This window comes from Xyrauchen texanus, chromosome 22 (assembly GCF_025860055.1).
Source record: "Xyrauchen texanus isolate HMW12.3.18 chromosome 22, RBS_HiC_50CHRs, whole genome shotgun sequence".
NCBI classification, from domain to species: domain Eukaryota; kingdom Metazoa; phylum Chordata; class Actinopteri; order Cypriniformes; family Catostomidae; genus Xyrauchen; species Xyrauchen texanus.
The window spans coordinates 2,016,173-2,037,673 of record NC_068297.1 but is presented as its reverse complement, the minus strand read 5'-3'; the positions used below and the strand labels follow the sequence as shown (position 1 = coordinate 2,037,673).

Here is a 21,501-nt window from a genome sequence, read left to right as displayed (position 1 = left end):
CATTAAGAATGTTAACAGAGTGACTCTAATTTCAACTGTAAATGGCAAACAAACCAGTAAAGATCAATCAGTGTTTATTGATAAAAGTCATAAATGTCCCCCACCTTATGAACTTTAAAGAGAACCTCACAGAGGTGAAAACTGGCTTCCGCTTGTGTCCAGTCTGATGCTGTGACCTGATAATGACACACAAAAACAATTAATGTTTCTGTTAGATGCGACTTCCACAAAAATGGATAAGGCCTTATAGATATGTATATATATGTATAGTATAAGATATGTATATATATATTATAAGATATGTACATATATAGTATAAGATATATATATATATATAAGATATAAGATATATATATAGTATAAGATATGTATATATATATATATATAGTATAAGATATGTATATATATAGTACAGTATAAGATATGTACATATATAGTATAAGATATAAGATATATATATAGTATAAGATATGTGTGTGTGTATATATATATATATATAGTATAAGATATGTATATATATAGTACAGTATAAGATATGTATATATATATATAGTATAAGATATATATATATATATATATAAGATATAAGATATGTATATATATATATATATAGTATAAGATATGTATGTATATATATAGTATAAGATATGTATATATATAGTACATCATAAGATAAGTACATATATAGTATAAGATATATATATATATATAGTACAGTATAAGATATGTATATATATATAGTACAGTATAAGATATGTATGTATATATATAGTATAAGATATGTATATATATAGTACAGTATAAGATATGTATATATATAGTATAAGATATGTATGTATATATATAGTATAAGATATGTATATATATAGTACAGTATACTATATACTGTATATATATATATATATATATGTATATATATATACATATATATATATATATATATATATATATATATATATATACATATACATATATATATGTATATGTATATATATATATATATGTATATATATATACTATAGTATATATATATACATATATATATATATATAAGATATAAGATATATATATAGTAAAAGATATGTATATATATATAGTATAAGATATGTATGTATATATATAGTATAAGATATGTATATATATAGTACAGTATAAGATATGTACATATTTAGTATAAGATATGTATATATATATAGTACAGTATATACTGTACAGTATATATATATATATATATATATATATATATATACATATATATATATATATATATATACTATACAGTATATATATATAGTACAGTATAGTATATAGTATATATAGTACAGTATAAGATATGTATATATATATAGTACAGTATAAGATATGTATGTATATATATGTATGTATAGTATAAGATATGTATATATATAGTACAGTATACTATATACTGTATATATATATATATATATGTATATATATATACATATATATATATATATATATATACATATACATATATATATGTATATGTATATATATATATATATATGTATATATATATACTATAGTATATATATATACATATATATATATATAAGATATAAGATATATATATAGTAAAAGATATGTATATATATATAGTATAAGATATGTATGTATATATATAGTATAAGATATGTATATATATAGTACAGTATAAGATATGTACATATTTAGTATAAGATATGTATATATATATAGTACAGTATAAGATATGTATATATATATAGTACAGTATAAGATATGTATGTATATATATAGTATAAGATATGTATATATATAGTACAGTATAAGATATGTATATATATATAGTATAAGATATGTATGTATATATATAGTATAAGATATGTATATATATAGTACAGTATAAGATATGTATATATATATAGTATAAGATATGTATGTATATATATAGTATAAGATATGTATATATATAGTACATTATAAGATATGTACATATATAGTATAAGATATGTATATATATAGTACAGTATAAGATATGTATATATATAGTATAAGATATGTATGTATATATATAGTATAAGATATGTATATATATAGTACATTATAAGATATGTACATATATAGTATAAGATATGTATATATACAGTACAGTATAAGATATGTACATATATAGTATAAGATATGTATATATATATATAGTACAGTATAAGATATGTATATATATAGTATAAGATATGTATGTATATATATAGTATAAGATATGTATATATATATATATAGTACAGTATAAGATATGTATATATATATAGTATAAGATATGTATATATATAGTATAAGATATGTATATAGAGAGTACATTATAAGATATGTACATATATAGTATAAGATATGTATATAGAGAGTACATTATAAGATATGTACATATATAGTATAAGATATGTATATATATATATAGTACAGTATAAGATATGTATATATATATAGTACAGTATAAGATATGTATATATATATATATATATAGTATAAGATATGTATATATATATAGTATAAGATATGTATATATATATATATATATATAGTATAAGATATGTACATATATAGTATAAGATATGTATATATATATATATATATATATATATATATATATATATATATATATATATATATATATATATATATATGTGTATATATACACTCACCTAAAGGATTATTAGGAACACATACTAATACTGTGTTTGACCCCTTTCGCCTTCAGAACTGCCTTAATTCTACGTGGCATTGATTCAACAAGGTGCTGAAAGCATTCTTTAGAAATGTTGGCCCATATTGATAGGATAGCATCTTGCAGTTGATGGAGATTTGTGGGATGCACATCCAGGGCACTAAGCTCCGTTCCACCACATCCCAAAGATGCTCTATTGGGTTGAGATCTGGTGACTGTGGGGGCCATTTTAGTACAGTGAACTCATTGTCATGTTCAAGAAACCAATTTGAAATGATTCGAGCTTTGTGACATGGTGCATTATCCTGCTGGAAGTAGCCATCAGAGGATGGGTACATGGTGGCCATAAAGGGATGGACATGGTCAGAAACAATGCTCAGGTAGACCGTGGCATTTAAACGATGCCCAATTGGCACTAAGGGGCCTAAAGTGTGCCAAGAAAACATCCCCCACACCATTACACCACCACCACCAGCCTGCACAGTGGTAACAAGGCATGATGGATCCATGTTCTTATTCTGTTTACGCCAAATTCTGACTCTACCATCTGAATGTCTCAGCAGAAATCGAGACTCATCAGACCAGGCAACATTTTTCCAGTCTTCAACTGTCCAATTTTGGTGAGCTCTTGCAAATTGTAGCCTCTTTTTCCTATTTGTAGTGGAGATGAGTGGTACCCGGTGGGGTCTTCTGCTGTTGTAGCCCATCCGCCTCAAGGTTGTGCGTGTTGTGGCTTCACAAATGCTTTGCTGCATACCTCGGTTGTAACGAGTGGTTATTTCAGGCAAAGTTACTCTTCTATCAGCTTGAATCAGTCGGCCCATTCTCCTCTGACCTCTAGCATCAACAAGGCATTTTCAGCCCACAGGACTGCCGCATACTGGATGTTTTTCCTTTTCACACCATTCTTTGTAAACCCTAGAAATGGTTGTGCGTGAAAATCCCAGTAACTGAGCAGATTGTGAAATACTCAGACCGGCCCGTCTGGCACCAACAACCATGCCATGCTCAAAATTGCTTAAATCACCTTTCTTTCCCATTCTGACATTCAGTTTGGAGTTCAGGAGATTGTCTTGACCAGGACCACACCCCTAAATGCATTGAAGCAACTGCCATGTGATTGGTTGATTAGATAATTGCATTAATGAGAAATTGAACAGGTGTTCCTAATAATCCTTTAGGTGAGTGTATATATATATATATATATATATATATATATATATATATATATATATATATAGTATAAGATATGTATATATATATATATATAGTATTAGATATAAGATATATAAGATATTATACTATATATATATATATATATACATATCTTATACTATATATATATATCTTTACTATATATATATATATATATATACATATATATATTTAAACTATATATATATATATATATATATATATATATATATATATATATATATATATATATATATATATATATATATATATATATATATACATATCTTATACTATATATATATATCTTTTACTAATATATATATATATATATATATATATATATATATATATATATATATATATATATATATATACACACTATATATTATACTATATATATATACTCACGTTATGCAGAAAAGGCCATTTCCCAGTCCAGCCCTGGCCACAATTTTGCCATGAACTCTGGATTTTTGTAAGGGTGATTAAAGTTTGTATAAAATACATAATGCATTAACTCATGTTACCACAAATTGTACAACTTCTAATTTTAAACATATATTAGTACATTTCTGTGTTAATATATATGTTTTTGTTAGCAAAAATATATTTCTGCCTTATTCTCTGATAAACATAAACAAATATAACATTCTTTAAACAAGAAAACATTTCTTGGAAAGATTTTAAGTCTTGTTTTCAGAGAAATCATCAAAATGTTGTGTGGTTTATGTTTAAAAGGACAACACTACAGGTACAATTGGGGTAGTTAATTAATCTTGATTTAAGACTGTTTCGATATTTTATTGGAAAACAGGCCAAAAATACTCAGTGAGATAATGATTTTATTTACTTTGACTAACAATGAAGAATAATTTCACTGCAAAATCAGAGTTCACTTTTGTAGTTAATGTTAACAAATATTTGTAAATACTTTAATTATCTTGTAAACTAGTTGTACTGAACATGATAATACATTGTGTGTCATATTAGCAATTGTTTGTAATGTTCCTGACTTAAGAAATAAATAACACTGCCATTTCTGTTCAGTTTAATTTGCATGAAAAAGAGTAATTACCTCTTCATGGCCTCCAGAGCTTATGTAACGAACTATTCTTTCTGTAGACACAGCGCTGATCTAACACAGAAGTAAATCTGATGCTTAATGAGATGCTAATGAATGTGTTAAAAGTCTCGCTTCACTTAAGGGCATAAAACATGCTATGTGTCCTTAAAATCTCTCTTTATTAATTCGCTAATGCACGTTTAATAAAATACTAAGAAACATCCGAACAGAATTCAATGCTATTTTTTCCCAAAGTTTTTCAAATCCACTTACGATAATATTAATGCACCCAGACAAAGAGGGCCAAACAGTATAAAGCGCTTTCTATATAAGTGCATTTTACATGTATGCATTTGGCAGACGCTTTTATCCAAAGTGACTTACAGTGCACTAATTACAGGGACAATCCCCCCGGAGCAACCTGGAGTTAAGTGCCTTACTCAAGGACACAATGGTGGTGACTGTGGGGATCGAACCAGTGACCTTCTGATTACCAGTTATGCGTTTAGCCCACTACACCACCTGAAATAAACAATATACTGTATATATAGGTTTTGGACATCATATTAAATAAAAAAAAGTGACATTCATTATTTTTGAATCACTTTTCCTTTAAATGTGTATATTGTCGGTATATGTCGCTATCGACCAAAACATTTGAGGAAATCGCAATATAATTTTTTGCTTACTGTATATTGCCAATCCAATTAACCACTGACTACACGATCTCCCTGTGAGGGAACAGTTGCCTAGCCAAGGGTGGGCTGGGGTGGGCCTGGGACCACCCAAATTAGACCCAGGCCCACCCAGAATCTCAGAGATATTCTTTGACTTCAAATATATTTTTATAAAATAGTTAAAAAATACATCCATGCTGATAACTGAAAGAGTGAAGGACTGTTTGAATGCATCTCTTCTCTGTTATTAAGGACATTTTGGTAAAAAATCAACCTTGGGCGAAAACTTAGCCCATCCAAATGTAATTTCCTCGCTAAGCCCTTGTGTGGGAATACACTTCAGGATTGAATATTGACATGGAAAGGGTTGAAGTGTTTCTCCACACATGCATGAACTCACCGGAGGTCTCCTGAAGATGAGCAGAGAAGATCCTCTCAACACCAGAAACCTGCAGCTGCGAATCGGGTCGGCGTCGCTCACCTGCACGTGCTCGCACACCCATCCCATATGGACAATCTGCAGAAAACATCCACAGTGGAAAATCAATTCCAGAGCACTCCGGTGGATTCCTACAGCAGAATATCAGAGCTTGTTTGTTCAGCACACATCGGTCGGTCCCGTCTGCCACTATTGGATTTCTCCTCAAGTAAATATTAAATTGAATTACTCTCTGCTGCTTATGACTTAATAATCATAATGCAGCAGAGTTGGGAATACGATTGCAATGAGATGTTGATGTTCATCCATTAATAGGAAAAAACCCATAATGATACTTTAAGATAAAGCCAGCCCAATTAACATGGATTAGTGGAAATGACCAACCTGATCCTCAGGAGAACTGTATTTGTTTGCTGTTTTGATCTGAAACACATGAAAACGTACATTTAGAGAATGCATTTACATTTGAGAACTATACCAAGTGGAAATGAATCATCTATAATGGATTATTCCCTACTGCAGTTACTGAATACTAGAGATTTCTTAAACAATATTTTTAGCCAATATTCACACTTTTCCAATGAGAAATCTGTTCTTTAATATCAGGATTATCGATAATGTTGGACAGGAAATATCTGCATTTGAAAACTTAATTTGGGTAAATGAGAGTGTGGAGCGGAGGGGGGCGGGGCCAGGCTGGAATGTCGCACGCCCGGTCCCCAATCAGCCTGATGGGGCGCGCGAGGGATAAAGGCAGCCGGTGACGACGGTTCGAGAGAGAGAGAATTACGGGCATGTCCGTCATGTGTGTTTATGTTTGTGCTTTTTGTTTTGAGTTTAATTAAAACATATTGACAAGCCGGTTCTCGCCTCCTCCTTCCCATTGGACCCCCTTACATTGGTGCCGAAGACCCGGGAAGGAGGAGGGATGCCCGTCGCAGAGTCCTCGACACTGCCGTCTACCCGGGGAGTGCCGCTGCCTCTGCTGGGTGACGGAGAAACCCGACCGCCCGGACGTGGGGAACGGCCGTCGTCCGCGGGGTGAGTGGGGACTGGATTCCCCGACCGCCTGGAGCGATGGAGCCGCTGCCAGGGGCGGAAGAGTGCCCTGACGTCCCCCAGAAACGTGGAGGGGTCGAGGGAAGACCGCCATCCATGAGTGGAGGAGGGAAGTAACTCCCCGATTGCCTGGAGCGGTAGGGCCGCTGCCAGGGGCGGAGGAATGTCCCCATGAGCCGCCAGAAAAGCGGAGGGGCATTCTGTCCACTGGGGGTCGGATGTTTGACTCCGGTCCGCCCGGGGAGGAGCGGCTGTCATGTGCCGAAGAGTGTGGAGGAGTGCTCGAGGACCACGCAACGGTACATCAGAGAACCGGTGAGTGAGCTTCTCTCTCTCTCTCTCTGTCGCAACGTGTTGGCCTTTTCCCTCGCCTGTTTTTTTTGTTGTTGTTGTTGTTTTCCCCCTCCTGTCTCCTCCCAGGTCGAGGAAGGCGGGGAGGACCTGATGGGGCGCAAAGCAAGATATTTCTGAGATGAAATCGAAGGCTGCTGTGGTTTAATAATCAGACTAGGGCACATTTACAAGATCAACGGAAGACCCGAAAGGGCGAAACTCTCACATTGGTCCCGGGACGGGTTGAACCATGTTAATAAATGTTTAATTATGCATATATAGTTCTCACTTTACATTAGGTCAGGCAAAATGCTTAGCTAGCCATTAGTAAGTGCTTTATTACGACCTTTATTAAGCATTGATTAGTTTAATAGTAAGTGTTCCTAAAACATTAATAAACACATGAATTTAGCTGAAAAGTGTCTCAAATTAATTACATATTTAATATGTTTATTAACTATGCATTTATGCTCTCATAAATACTTCTTTCCCGCAGGTTTGCATCAATAAAATACATCAGTTAGGGATGATTAACAAGTTGTTTACTAAGGATAAAAAACATGATCAAACTGCCAATATATGAACTTATTAAACAATAATAAATAATTTGCCTAAGTGACTAGAAACAATTAACATGCTATTTATATGTAGTTTATTAATGTATTAGTAAAGTAGGAATAATCATTAATAAATGATCAATTAACTATAAACTAATGCTTTACAAATACTTAATAACATGTTGTTATTATAAAGTGTTACCAAGTATTATTATGCATTATACTTATAGAACAGATATAATGCATGCAAATCATCATATCTATATTTATAATACATTATACAGCATTTACAGGCTTCAAGTCAAGTGTAAAATAGCATTTTTATTTCAAGCATACAAGTGCACAAAAGAGTTGCATTTGACGCAGCATCTTTCTAAATAAGTCACACTTGTCGACAGTGAGTGACAGTATGTTGACATGCCACTGAATCACAGCTCGAGTCAGACTTCTCATTCCATAATACACTCGCAGACAGAATGTGTCAAACAACACTCATCTCCCATCATCCTCTCTGCTCAAGCATGTGTCACACGCTCTATTTATAGGTTATAGGTCACCACAATAACAGTTCCGTTGCTCACTCACACACACAATCAGCTGTTAATTGGACATTTAGCAATCGGTCTCCATATCCATCATTAGGTGACGCAAGCGCGGTAATTGCACGTAAAACAGGCAGCTGCGCGGCGTTTGTTTAGAGCGCGTTTGCTGCAGAATAAGCCCATCGGATCATCAGCGCACTAATTAAGACAACGCTCAGGAAATGAGATCTTTGGGCAGTATTCTTGGCAAGGGCTCGAGCAAACTGTCGAATCAGGTCCAAGGACGCAGGAATCTGGAGAGAGCCGAGTAGACAGCTATGTTATGTTTTTGTTTTTGTAAGAAAGTAGGCCTTTTTAATATTTTTACAGTTGCTGAACACACCTATTTAATCAGCTAAATAAATCAAAAGCCTTTAACACGTGAATGTCTTAAATCAAAAGTAGTAGTTTTTTTTACTGAATTTGTACCGAATGGAGAACATGTGGGCTCTTCTAAAACGGGAGGGTAAACAATCCACATTTCACATCTTTGATTGACATCTGGGAGACTGTGGTGGCCGCTTCAGCAAAAATGGGTGGAGAACACATCACGAAACTAACAGATTCTATGGATGGGAGGTATGTGTGTGTTTGTAGTGGCATATGAATAGTTCATCCAAAAATGAAAATTCTCTCGTCATTTAATCGCCCTCATGCCATCCCAGATGTGTTTGACTTTCTTTATTCTGCAGAACACACATGAAGATTTTTAGAAGAATATCTCAGCTCTGAAGGTCCATACAATGCGAGTGAATGGTGATCAGAACTTTGAAGTTCCAAAAAGCACATAAAGGCAGCATAAAAGTAATCCATACAACTCCAGTGGTTTAATCCATGTCTTCAGAAGTGATATGATAGATGTGGGTGAGAAACAGATCAATATTTAAGTCCTATTTTACCGTAAATTCCCATCTCTGCCCAGTAGGGGGCGACATGCATGAAGAATGCGAATCACCAAAAATAAAAGAAGAATGTACAACTAATAGTTAATCATATTTTAATAATAGATATTACTGGGGCCTGAGTATCTCAGCGAGTATTGACGCTGACTATCACCCCTGGAGTTGCAAGTTTGAATCCAAGGCGTGGTGAGTGGCTGCAGCCAGGTCTCCTAAGCAACCAAATTGGCCCGGTTGCTAGGGAGGGTAGAGTCACATGGGGTAACCTCCTCGTGGTCATTATAATGTGGTTCTCGCTCTCGGTGGGGCGTGTGGTGAGTTGTGCGTGGATGCCACGGTGAATAGCGTGAAGCCTCCACATGCGCTATGTCTCCACGGTAACGCGCTCAACAAACCATGTGATAAGATGCGCGGATTGACGGTCTCAGACGTGGAGGCAACTGAGGTTCGTCCTCTGCCACCCGGATTGAGGTGAGTCAGTACGCCACCACGAGGACTTGTGCTGCCACCTCCATTCTTCACAGTTGGGATGGTGTTCTTCGGCTTGCAAGCCTCACCCTTTTATACTCCTAACATAATGATGGTCATTGTGGCCAAACAGTTCAAAATTTGTTTCATCAGACCAGAGGACAGTTCCCCAAAAAGAAATGTCCCCGTGTGCACTTGCAAACTGTAGTCTGGCTTTTTTATGGTGGTTTTGGAGCAGCAGCTTGTTCTTTGCTGAGCAACCTTTCAGGTTATGTTGATATAGGACTCATTTTGCTGTGGATCTAGATACCTGCCTACCTGTTTCCTCCAGCATCTTCACAAGGTCCTTTGCTGTTGTTCTGGGATTCGTTTGCACTTTTGCACCAAACTACGTTCATCTCTAGGAGACAGAATGAGTCTCCTTCCTGAGCTGTATGATGTCTGCATTGTCCCATGGTGTTTATACTTGTGTACTATTTTTTTACAGATAAATGAGGTACCTTTAGGCATTTAGAAATTGCTCCCAAGCATGAACCAGACTTGTGGAGGTCCACAGATTTTTTTTCAGAGGTCTTGACTGATTTCTATTAATTTTCCCATGATGGCAAGCAAAGAGACACTGAGTTTGAAGGTAGGCCTTAAAATACATCCACAGGTACACCTCCTATCAGACGCTAACTTGCTAATTATCTAAAGGCTTGACATCATGTTCTGGAATTTTCCAAGCTGCTTAAAGGCACAGTTAACTTGGTGTACGTAAACTTCTGACCCACTGGAATTGTGATATAATCAATTAAAAGTGAAACAATCCGTCTGTAAACAATTATTGGAAAACTTTTCTTCAACTTTATATAATCAGACAGACAACTGCACAATTGTATACAGATAGACAGACCGTTAGATAATATAGATAGACAGACAGACAGACAGACAGACAGACAGATAGATAGACAATATAGACAGACATACAGACAGACAGATAATACAGGCAGAGAGACAGACAGACAGACAGACAGATAGATAGACAATATAGACAGACAGACAGACAGACAGACAGATAATACAGACAGACAGACAGACAGACAGCCAGACAGATAGATAGATAGACAATATAGACAGACAGACAGACAGATAGATAGATAGATAGACAGACAGACAGACAGATAATACAGACAGACAGACAGATAGACAGATAGATAGACAGACAGACAGACAGTCAGACAGATAATACAGACAGACAGACAGACAGACAGACAGACAGACAATACAGACAGACAGACAGACAATACAGACAGACAGACAGACAGACAGATAGACAATTGTACACAGTTTATAATGTGCCCTTTGCTGTGAAGTTTAGATGTTCTGAACTTTCACGTACATCAATTGCCTCTGTGCTGCGTGTTACTTACGCTCTCCTGGGTCAAATCGTTGATATTGGTTGATATTTCTTGAAGCCAGTCTGTGCTTTCCGCTGGTGTGCAAAACTGCAGAACATGCGTGCAAACTCCATCTAAGGCAATGACTTCAAAACTGTTCGATCTGCTTGAAGAGAGAGAAAATACAACAGAATAACAGATATTAAATGTGCTACAGCACAATAAAGCAAATGAAATCATTGGGTGTGTTCAGAAGTGCATACTCTTTGTACTATTTATTTTTTTTATCATTAGAGTACATTAATGAACATGAATTAACAATGAACAATACTATTACAGCACTTTAATCTTGGTTAATGTTAATTTGGTAGCACTTTACAATAAGGTTCCATTCGTTGACAATAGTTAATGCATTATGAATCATGAACGAACAATTAACAATATATATATATTTTTATCAGCATTTATTAATCTTTGCATTAACTAATGTTAACAAATACAACATTTCATTTTAAAAATGTATTTGTATGTACTGAAATGAACATTAACTAAGGTTAATTAATGCTTATTAAGTATTGTGCATTATTAGTTCATGTTAACAAATGGAACCTTAAAGTGTTACAGTTACATACTACAAACAATAATACATTTTTAAAATGTAAAAATGTAACATTTTCATATATTACCATTAGTTACATCATACATTTTCATAAATTAACATGATTAATCGTTAAACAGTTATGACAGAGATGATATCTGGATGCCACTCAAATAATTACACAGTGAGGTTGTGTGAAAATAATGTTGCATACATTTAGAAAAAGTAGTAGGCTGGGGTCTTGGTATCTCAGCGAGTATTGACTCCGATTACCAACCCCTGGAGTCGTGAGTTTGAATTCAGGGCGTGCTGAGTGACTCCAGCCAGGTCTCCTAAGCAACCAAATTGGCCTGGTTGCTAGGGAGGGTAGAGTCACATGTGGTAACCTCCTCGTGGTAGTTATAATGTGGTTCTCGCACTCGGTGGGGCGTGTGGCGAGTTGTGCGTGGATGCCGCGGAGAATACCGTGAAGCCTCCACACGTGCTACGTCTCCGCGGTAACGCGCTCAACAAGTCACGTGATAAGATGCGCGGATTGACGGTCTCAGACGCGGAGGCAACTGAGATTCGTCCTCCACCACCCGGATTGAGGCGAGTCACTACGCCACCACGAGGACTCAGAGCGCATTGGGAATTGGGCGTTCCAAATTGGGGAGAAAAGGGGAGAGAGAAGGGAGAGAGAGAGAGAGAGAGAGAGAGAAAAAAAATAAAAAGTAGTAGGCTTATGCAATATTGAAACTGCTGTGTCACACATACTATTTAAATATATATGTATATTATGCAGTATATTGTGTATGACCTGTGTTTTATTCTGAACATGTAGCAACACAATCTACAGTTGTAGGCAACTCAAAATGCAAGAACCATGTCACGACTGGACAAACCCCAAATGAATTATTCAAGGCCACTGAGATTTATTTTACTATTAATAGATGAATGAATAAAACATTTGAAATCCATTGTATATTGCAAGAATACACACTAAATCCATAAGTCTAGCCAGGACCTGTAGCATATCAATTCTTTTTGCCACATCATCATCCATATGAGTTCTTCAGGACTACAAGTTATGAAAAAATTAATCATAAAATAATACCAGACTGTGTGCAGATCTCACAGCAATATTACTACAGTGAAACATGACTATCACTCCAAATCTCAAGACCTGGTTATTTCTGTTCGTTTTTTTAAACGTGACAGATATCTATAGAAATTTTGAGGGACAAAATAAATTTGCTGAAAGAGGGTTGTCATACTCGCTATATCATCAATTGCATGTAATGGGGAGGCTTTGACATTTCATTTCAGTTTGTGTTTGGTGTGTGCCACAGATAAATTACACTTTGATTTGCTGGACTGACTATTTAATGATAGCTGTCAGTAGCGTTCAACAGAAAGCGACACAGCTTTGACTGTTGCATCAAAACATATTCAGGGTCAGAGTTGAGACATTTATCAATGTGGACTTTAAGATGCAGATTTAAGGAATGTTTTTTGTGACTTTTAGTTCATGTCTGTAGCTTTGAGGTCATCTATATCAGTGTTTCCCAACCTTTTTTCTGCCACGGCACACTTCTTACGACTAACCACTATCCCACATAGGCTAACCAATGTCAACATTTTTTCTTTTCAAGAACTTGTCCATGTTTACTGTCCATTTTCGTAACGTGTTTAATTGTAATGTTTGAAATTCGACTATGCAAGAAAATCCAGAAAAGTCCCACAGGTCGGCTACGCTGTGTGAGGTCACAGGTGGCAAGAGCTCTAAATGGGTAATGAAAAAACAACACCTTTACTTCTTGCAATGCCGCAACAAATTACAGGGATGCAACCTCATGAGGGGCGAAAAAGGTAAGACAATCACTGGTCCTCGAAACATTTTTCTGGTGGTATTCTTTTTAAAGAATAAGCTAAAAGTACCAATTCCAGCTATTTTAGTGATTCAAGTTTATTCAAGTTTACAATTGTGCAGAATTAGCAGCAAAATAAAGAGTATTTTGGTGAGGCTTGTTTCAACTTTGCCACTAGGTGGCGACAAATGAGCATCTTATGTGCGATCAGTGAGTCAGTGAATCATTTTGAAGCATTCATGACTGAAATTTACCAAGAGACTTTATAGTGTTTAAGCATTAAAATAACAAAGCAGATCTATAGTAAGCATGACTTTTATCAGAAAAGACCACAATAATAGCCTAATATTAATATCAATTATGTTCTTTTGTCATTGTAAAGCTCATTTCACACGAGTTGAGTCGAGGCATCAAGTGCCGCATCGCCCTCCACATGACAAGAGTTGCAGAAAGCATCACAGGGGGTGATTTTACCAGTTTGTCGCGTAAAAAAGTGGGAGGTGTGCACAATAAACATTGAAAACATGTATTTGGAACAGAGAAAAGATTGCAGTTGCTTTGATAGCAGAAAGTACTAAAAGGACTCGTTTAGAAGCGTTTTCTTGATGAATTTAAATGAGTTCAATAACTGGGGTACGATAAGATAATATTTCATTAAAAGACATTATGAGACATTCAATGTCTCTTCACAAATTTGGACAGATTTTAAATATTTCTTGTTGCTTAGTACTCTCAAAGACATTATTGGTGAAGTAAAAACGTGTGAAAAACACTTTGTTGTGATGTCACTTCATGGACTTCAATGTATTCTGCAGCGCTGACACGAGTCATGTGATGACCCTTTACACGTATAAATATCACTCACTTCATAGACTTCAATGTATTCTGCAGTGCTGACACGAGTCATGTGATGACCCTTTACACGTATAAATATCACTCACTTCATAGACTTCAATGTGTTCTGCAGCGCTGACACGAGTCATGTGATGACCCTTTACACGTATAAATATCACTCACTTCATAGACTTCAATGTATTCTGCAGCGCTGACACGAGTCATGTGATGACCCTTTACACGTATAAATATCACTCACTTCATAGACTTCAATGTATTCTGCAGTGCTGACACGAGTCATGTGATGACCATTTACACGTATAACTATCACTCACTTCATAGACTTCAATGTATTCTGCAGCTCTGATGAGAGTCATATGATGACCCTTTATATGTATAAATATCACTCACTTTTGCACAAAGTTTTGGAATTATTTTGTGGAATCATTAGGTATCAAAGAATTAACACTATATTTTACAACATTTATTAATCTTGGTTATTGTTTATTTATAACATTAACTAATGTATATATGCATATAAAACTTTGGCAAAACTTTATTTTACAGTGTCCTTGTTAAACATATTGCATGTATTCATTGTAGTATTAAAAGCAAATTGTGCATAATTACTAGCAACTAAGCCTAAACCTATTGTAAGTACATGTAGTTAATTCATATAACTCAGTACTGACTTGTGCAATTACACTGTAACAAGGACACTAAAATAAAGTGTATTAGTCTATGTAGACATCAATATTAACCAAGATCAATATGTGTTCAAAAAAAGTATTGTTCAAAAGTAAACTAATATTAATAAACACAACCTTATTGTTGTGTTATCATTGTACTTTTAAGTACATGAACCGTGCGCTATATGCAGTATTGTTTATGGATGGAGGCCAAAGGAGGGCAAAGATGCTTTCAAAAACTTTCAAAAGCTAAATGCGCGTCAGATAAACATTTTAAATCCATTCAATTATGCTGTGAAAATAGAGCTTGATTCTGTACTGTATAAGATATCATATGTAATGGCCTTATATAAGGTGATATAACAGATAAAATGAAACATCAAAACACCTCCCTGTTGAATACATCTTTAGCAGCAGACAATCTTCACACTTTCAAACTTCTTCAACAGCCAAATTCAATAAATGCATTGATTTCAATAAATGCCAACCACGTGCAAGATGCAGCCATTCAATGCCTGGCCCTTTTTCACACAGAAATTGCCTGGAGAATGTAATGTTCTGCTTGAACTACCAGCAGACTGTAGCCAACTACTCAAAAACCAAGTAACGTTCAGTGTGAGTGACAGAACACAATCAGAAACCTATTATTCTGCAGAGCTCTGTTTTCATTGGGCATTGGCATACATAGATAAAGGGTTAGAATGGAGGGTAAAGAATAGCAGTTGTAGTGGTAACAAATAGGATAAGGAAAAGCAGGAATAGCAAAGAAGGTTGGAAGTGCCGAGTGCAAATGGAGTTCAGAGTCAAATGGGAGCTCGTCACACAAAGGAATTCTGAAATCTTTCATTCAGAAGGTTTTGCTGCTCACAGGTAATTGTATTTAGATTTAAAATCCCAGCCAATTCTGAAAAGAGCTGTTAAAAGTAAAGAAAGTAAAAAAGCATTAGTATTAAAACAAAAGAGGGCCCAGTACATAGCCTAGGGGAACCCCAAAGGGTTCAGTAGATAAGTTCAGTTGAAAAAAAACATGAAAACAGAATTTTGATATAAAGAATAGTGTTAAATACTGTATAAGTACCTTCTTACAAAATTCACACTTAAGGCTTTTCATGTGCCGTTAAGTGTTGCACATGATTGAGCAATCTAGCCTTTCAAGTATACTTTTTTGTCCGCAAGCCTATTTGGAGGCTGTAATGAATAAAATAATTCATGATGGGGTGCAAGGAGGAAACGGGAGATTGCGAAATCCAACTCAAAAAGGAAATTTATTTGTCAACTCAAGACACCATGAAGCTTATGCCCATCCAATAATTAAAATGGGGAGAACCCTGTGGAGGCTTGCGGGACCTCTTCAACTTCAAATAACAGGATGTTCAAGCCAACTATTCGTGCACAAACTTACGAATCATGTTTTTCAGGGTTTTATAAAACCGTTTGAGCATTTGCAGGTGGTACACACTTGTACAAATCTATTTAATACTCAATAATTCGTACAGCTCCAGTAGTGTATGTGACATAAAGTAGAGCCTTGATCAGTGAGGATTTCTTCTGGAATCACCGCTCGGGAGATGATTCTGAAGAGTGCCTCCGCAACACTACATGCTGAAATGTTGTGTAGAGGCACTGCTTCCGGATATCGCGTTGCGTAGTCCACCAGAACCAACACAAATTGATGCCCACCTGCCGTCCGCTATAATGGCCCAACGAGGTCCATCCCAATTCTTTCGAAGGGGACCTCGATCAAAGGAAGTGGCTATGATTGTTTCCCCTGAATTTAATTTTCATAGTCACTACAGGATAATCGTGGATATCCCCATGCACACACCTTACCTTCAGCTTGTTACTAGAACCCAAAGAGTTTGGCTGCAACCCGAATCCACCCGAACCAACCCGAACCAACGTATCCACCTTGAATACCGGACATTGGTCCCGGAAATGGTCCCGGGCTCCCCACAGCTCCAACAGACCGGCCCAGGCTCCACACCTGCACCCGTAGTAGCGGGTCCACCAACCTGGGAGTAAGAGCAGTGAGGGGCAGGGGAAATCAGTGGGCAATGCAGTCCTTGGAGCCGAGGAGCCGGTTTGGGAGGGGTTACTCCCCATTTCCAGGGAGATGGAATAGGGAGAGAGGAAGGGTAGGAGAGAGAGTGAGGGGAGACAGGAGAGAAAGAAGAAGGATCTCAGGGCTCATCAGCTCAAGGATATGCTGCCATAAGGTCCTCTGCCAGCTGGACGGCTATTTGGAGTGATGCCGGGTGGTGGCACTGGACCCACTCGCCATCCCTCTCGGAGGTCGAGCAATAAAATGCTTACCACCAAGTTGATCACAGCCCCGACTTTGCGTTGCTCAGCCAGCAAACAAGCCATTGCTCATATTGCTCAGCCAGGGGCAGGCATCCTGGAGCTGTTGGGCGAAGGTTCTAACCCAGAGTCAACGAGAGGAAACGTTGGCACTGTTGTTCTGGTGTCTGACCGAAACGTTGCAGGATGGCTTTCTTGAGATCGGCATATACCTAGAGGTTCTCTGCTGGCAACTGCTGCACTGCGAGTTGGGCCTCCCCGGACAACAGCGGTAACAAGTAGACTGCCCACTGGCTGCTTGGCCAACTGCATGCCCCCACCGTCTGCTTAAAGAGTTTCAAGAAATCCTCTGGATCATCCTGGGGTCCAATCTTGACATGGGGTACATGGAGAGGGGCAGTCACGGGGTTCGGAAGCGCAGCGGCAGCCCCCTCCGGATCACCTGCCAGTCCTCCGCTTGGGCCTTGAGGAGTGTAATGAACCGTTGCACCTGCTCCATGCGCAGCTCGAGGAGGGCCTGATGCTGCGACTGGTGAATGCTGGTGAGGGTCTTAAACATTTCTTCCAAAGGTGAGGCCTCCATGGCGGCGTTCTTCCTCCTTCAACTCCTGGGATTCGGCACCAGTGTAACAAAGTTCATGGAAGAAGCAGGAGATAACGAAATTCAACTCAAAAAGGTAATTTATTTAAAAAACACTCGCTTTTCAGCGGACTGTCACCACGCGCTCTCTGTGCCTGTGTGTGTGTATGGGTAGCTCTCTCTCCTCACTGGCATCTGGCTCACTCTTAAATCCCATCTCCACTCTCATTGCAATGACAAACAGCTGTTAGAGACAATAATTGCCAGGTGATGATCTCCCATTCTCATCTCCTAATCTCACTCTCCCTTCACAAGCCAGCGCTCAACCACTCCCCCACCACCACAGAGGCATTTGTTGATAGTGAACTACGATTGCCTTGCAGTTTTCATGAATACAGTCAACTATAAGCACATGCAAAGATGGCACGCACAGACAGGTACTGTTACGCGTGGATAGAAAAACTGGGCTGCGTGTAGACAGGCCGCCCAAACTGATGACAAAATTGGTGTCGTGCAAATTATAAGTGAGATGTAGCAGCATGCTGAAAACCAATGTATACTTTACCCTTAATGTCTAAAGTTTCTAACTGCTTTCCCTTCATTTATATTAAAGGAATATTCCGGGTTCAGTACAAGTTAAACTCAATCAACATCATTAGTGGCATAATGTTGATTACCACAAAAATGAGTTTCGACTCGTCTCTCCTTTTCTTTAAAAAAAGCAATAATAGAGGCTACAGTGAGGCACTTACTATGGAATTCAATGGGGCCAATTTTGTAGGTTTTAAAGTCAGAAATGTGAAGCTTAAGATTGTATAAAGCATTTACATTAAATCTTCTGTAAAGACTTGTGTTTTATGAAAGATGCAAAGTTGTTAAAATCGTCGATTTTGGTTAGCAGGGCTTACAGCGTTACGTCGTCATGGTAACGAGTTCATAAAATTGGATAAAACGATACACAGTAAAGGTTAATAGGTGTTTTTATCATGCTAAAATCATGTTAACACATGTCACGTCTTGTGTCTACACTCTTGAAACAGTGAGTATTTCAACGTTTACGGATTGACCCAATTGACTTCCACTGTAAATGCCAACATTATGCCACAAATGCTGTCGACTGAGTTGAACCTGTATTGAACCCAGAATATTCCTTTAATCGAGGAGTAGTATTCCACAGAAACCAATTCTGCATAATCAAGTAGACAGATTGAATAATTTAAGTTCAATTAATTATATCAAAAACTCATGTTTAGAAATGCCTGGAGTCAAGCCCAAAGCACTGATACCTTACACGAAAATGAAACATTTAAACATGCTCTACCTTATTTAAAAATGCATCATAAACATGTTTCAACCTGTTGCAATCACAGCCTTTGAGCTTTAATGTTGATATGTCATAGATTTCCTTTATTTAAATGACAATACAGTTCATTGGAAGGCCAGAAAGTGAGAAGGCACAATATGACTGAATTTAGAGGCACTTCTCTACGACCTCTACTCCTCTCATTGGTAGCCGCATTGGTGACCTTTCACGACATGGCATGCCGCTGCATAGATATTGGATTTAACACCCTCTTACCTAAATGAAAAAGTTGGCAAAACCAAAAGGCTGAGCTGGCGCATGGCATACCTTACAGCTTGTACGCCATCACAGTGGATTATCGTACCTTAATTTGTCGGTTCCAGCTTTGCGTCGAGAGATTCTGGACATGAACAGAGGCAGGGTGATGGCATCGAGCCAGCGCTTTTCATACTTTGGTTCATTATCTGAAGGTGAGCAGGGCGACGATGGGGCCTAGATGGAATAAATGAGAGAGAGCATGAGAAACAGTAAGTGATCTGTCTTGAGTCTCCACCATATTTTTAACTATTTCTTATAATTTGTATTATTAGTAATTTCATTTTCCTTTACGTGTAACTTATTTTTTTATTCTTTACAGTAACATTAGCCCTCTTACTTTTATTTTTCAATAATACACGTTTTATTTTGCATTTTTTATTCTTCATTTCTGTACGTTGTTTTGTACGGAGTCCCTTAGAGGACAGGGAGGGAATTTAATTTCTGAAAAAGTTTTCTGTATAGCACCATTTTAAGCTGAACTGTATTCAAAGCACTTTACACTGCATCTCATTCACACACACACACACACACACACACACACACACACACACACACACACACACACACACACACACACACACACACACACACACACACACACACACACACACACACACACACACACACACACACACACACACACACACACACACACACACACACACACACACACACACACACACACACACACACACACACACACACACACAATGATGGTAGAGTTGCATGCAAGGCGCTAGCCTGCCATTGGGAGCAATTTGGGGTTCAGTGTCTTGCCCAAGGACACTTCGGCATGTGGAGTCATGTGGGCCGGGAATCGAACCACCAACCCTACGATTAGTGGCCGACCCGCTCTACCAACTGAGCCACAGCCGCCCTTTGCAACAGTTTTGGGTTCTCTAGCAATAAGTTTGGTGTTGCCTCACAATTATTTTGGGTTACCTATCAATAGCTTTATCCATCCCTTAAGAAACTAACCACGGTTTTACTACAGTTATTATAGCTGAACTATGGTATTTGTAGTAAAACCATAGTAAAATTAATTTATATTAATTTTGAAAACTATGGTAATTATAATCATTTAAACATGCTCTACCTATAATAATTCTGCCAAAATAAATAAATAAATAAATACTATCGTAACTCCATGGTTAATTTGTGGTAAAAGTATGATTTTTAAAACCATGGATTACACCAACAAAAACAAAATAACATGCCCTTACAAAAACTAACCATACTTGTACCACATATGAACTTTGCCGTTAATATAGTAAAAAAATAAAAATAATTACATTGCAGAATCATAACGAGTTTTATTACCATAGTTTTGATTGTCCTCTTTTATTACGACAACACAAAATATGTGCGTGCAAAACTATTGCAAAGAATACAAAAGTTATTTTGAGAGAATGCAAAACTTATTGTCGTAAGTGAAAGCAAAACTTTAGCAAATTTGGAGATGGAACACAAACTGTTGCAAGTGAATGCAAAACTATTGCGAAGGAACGCAAATCTATCTCAAGGGAATACAAAACGTATTGCGAGGGAACACAACTATTACGAGGAATTGCAAAATATTCAGAAAATTACTTCCCTCCTTTTCCTCTAAGGGCTCTGTAGTTTTGCCTGTTATATTTGAATGCAGCTTGGATGTTAACATTTTTCCAATTTT

The 21,501-nt window shown here is 36.7% G+C and overlaps 1 protein-coding gene across 1 annotated transcript in view; it reads right to left on the bottom strand.

Moving 5' to 3' along the window:
* The window catches only part of LOC127662756 (gamma-2-syntrophin-like), a 76,208-nt gene that overhangs the window by 15,760 nt on the left and 38,947 nt on the right, over window positions 1-21,501 (bottom strand). Inside the window, exons 9-13 of the mRNA XM_052154062.1 lie at window positions 19,876-20,003; window positions 11,390-11,519; window positions 6,465-6,503; window positions 6,042-6,158; window positions 105-176 (exon numbers count right to left, since the gene is read on the bottom strand). Of these exons, the coding sequence (XP_052010022.1) occupies window positions 105-176; window positions 6,042-6,158; window positions 6,465-6,503; window positions 11,390-11,519; window positions 19,876-20,003 (486 nt within the window). The remainder of the gene's footprint in view (window positions 1-104; window positions 177-6,041; window positions 6,159-6,464; window positions 6,504-11,389; window positions 11,520-19,875; window positions 20,004-21,501) is intronic.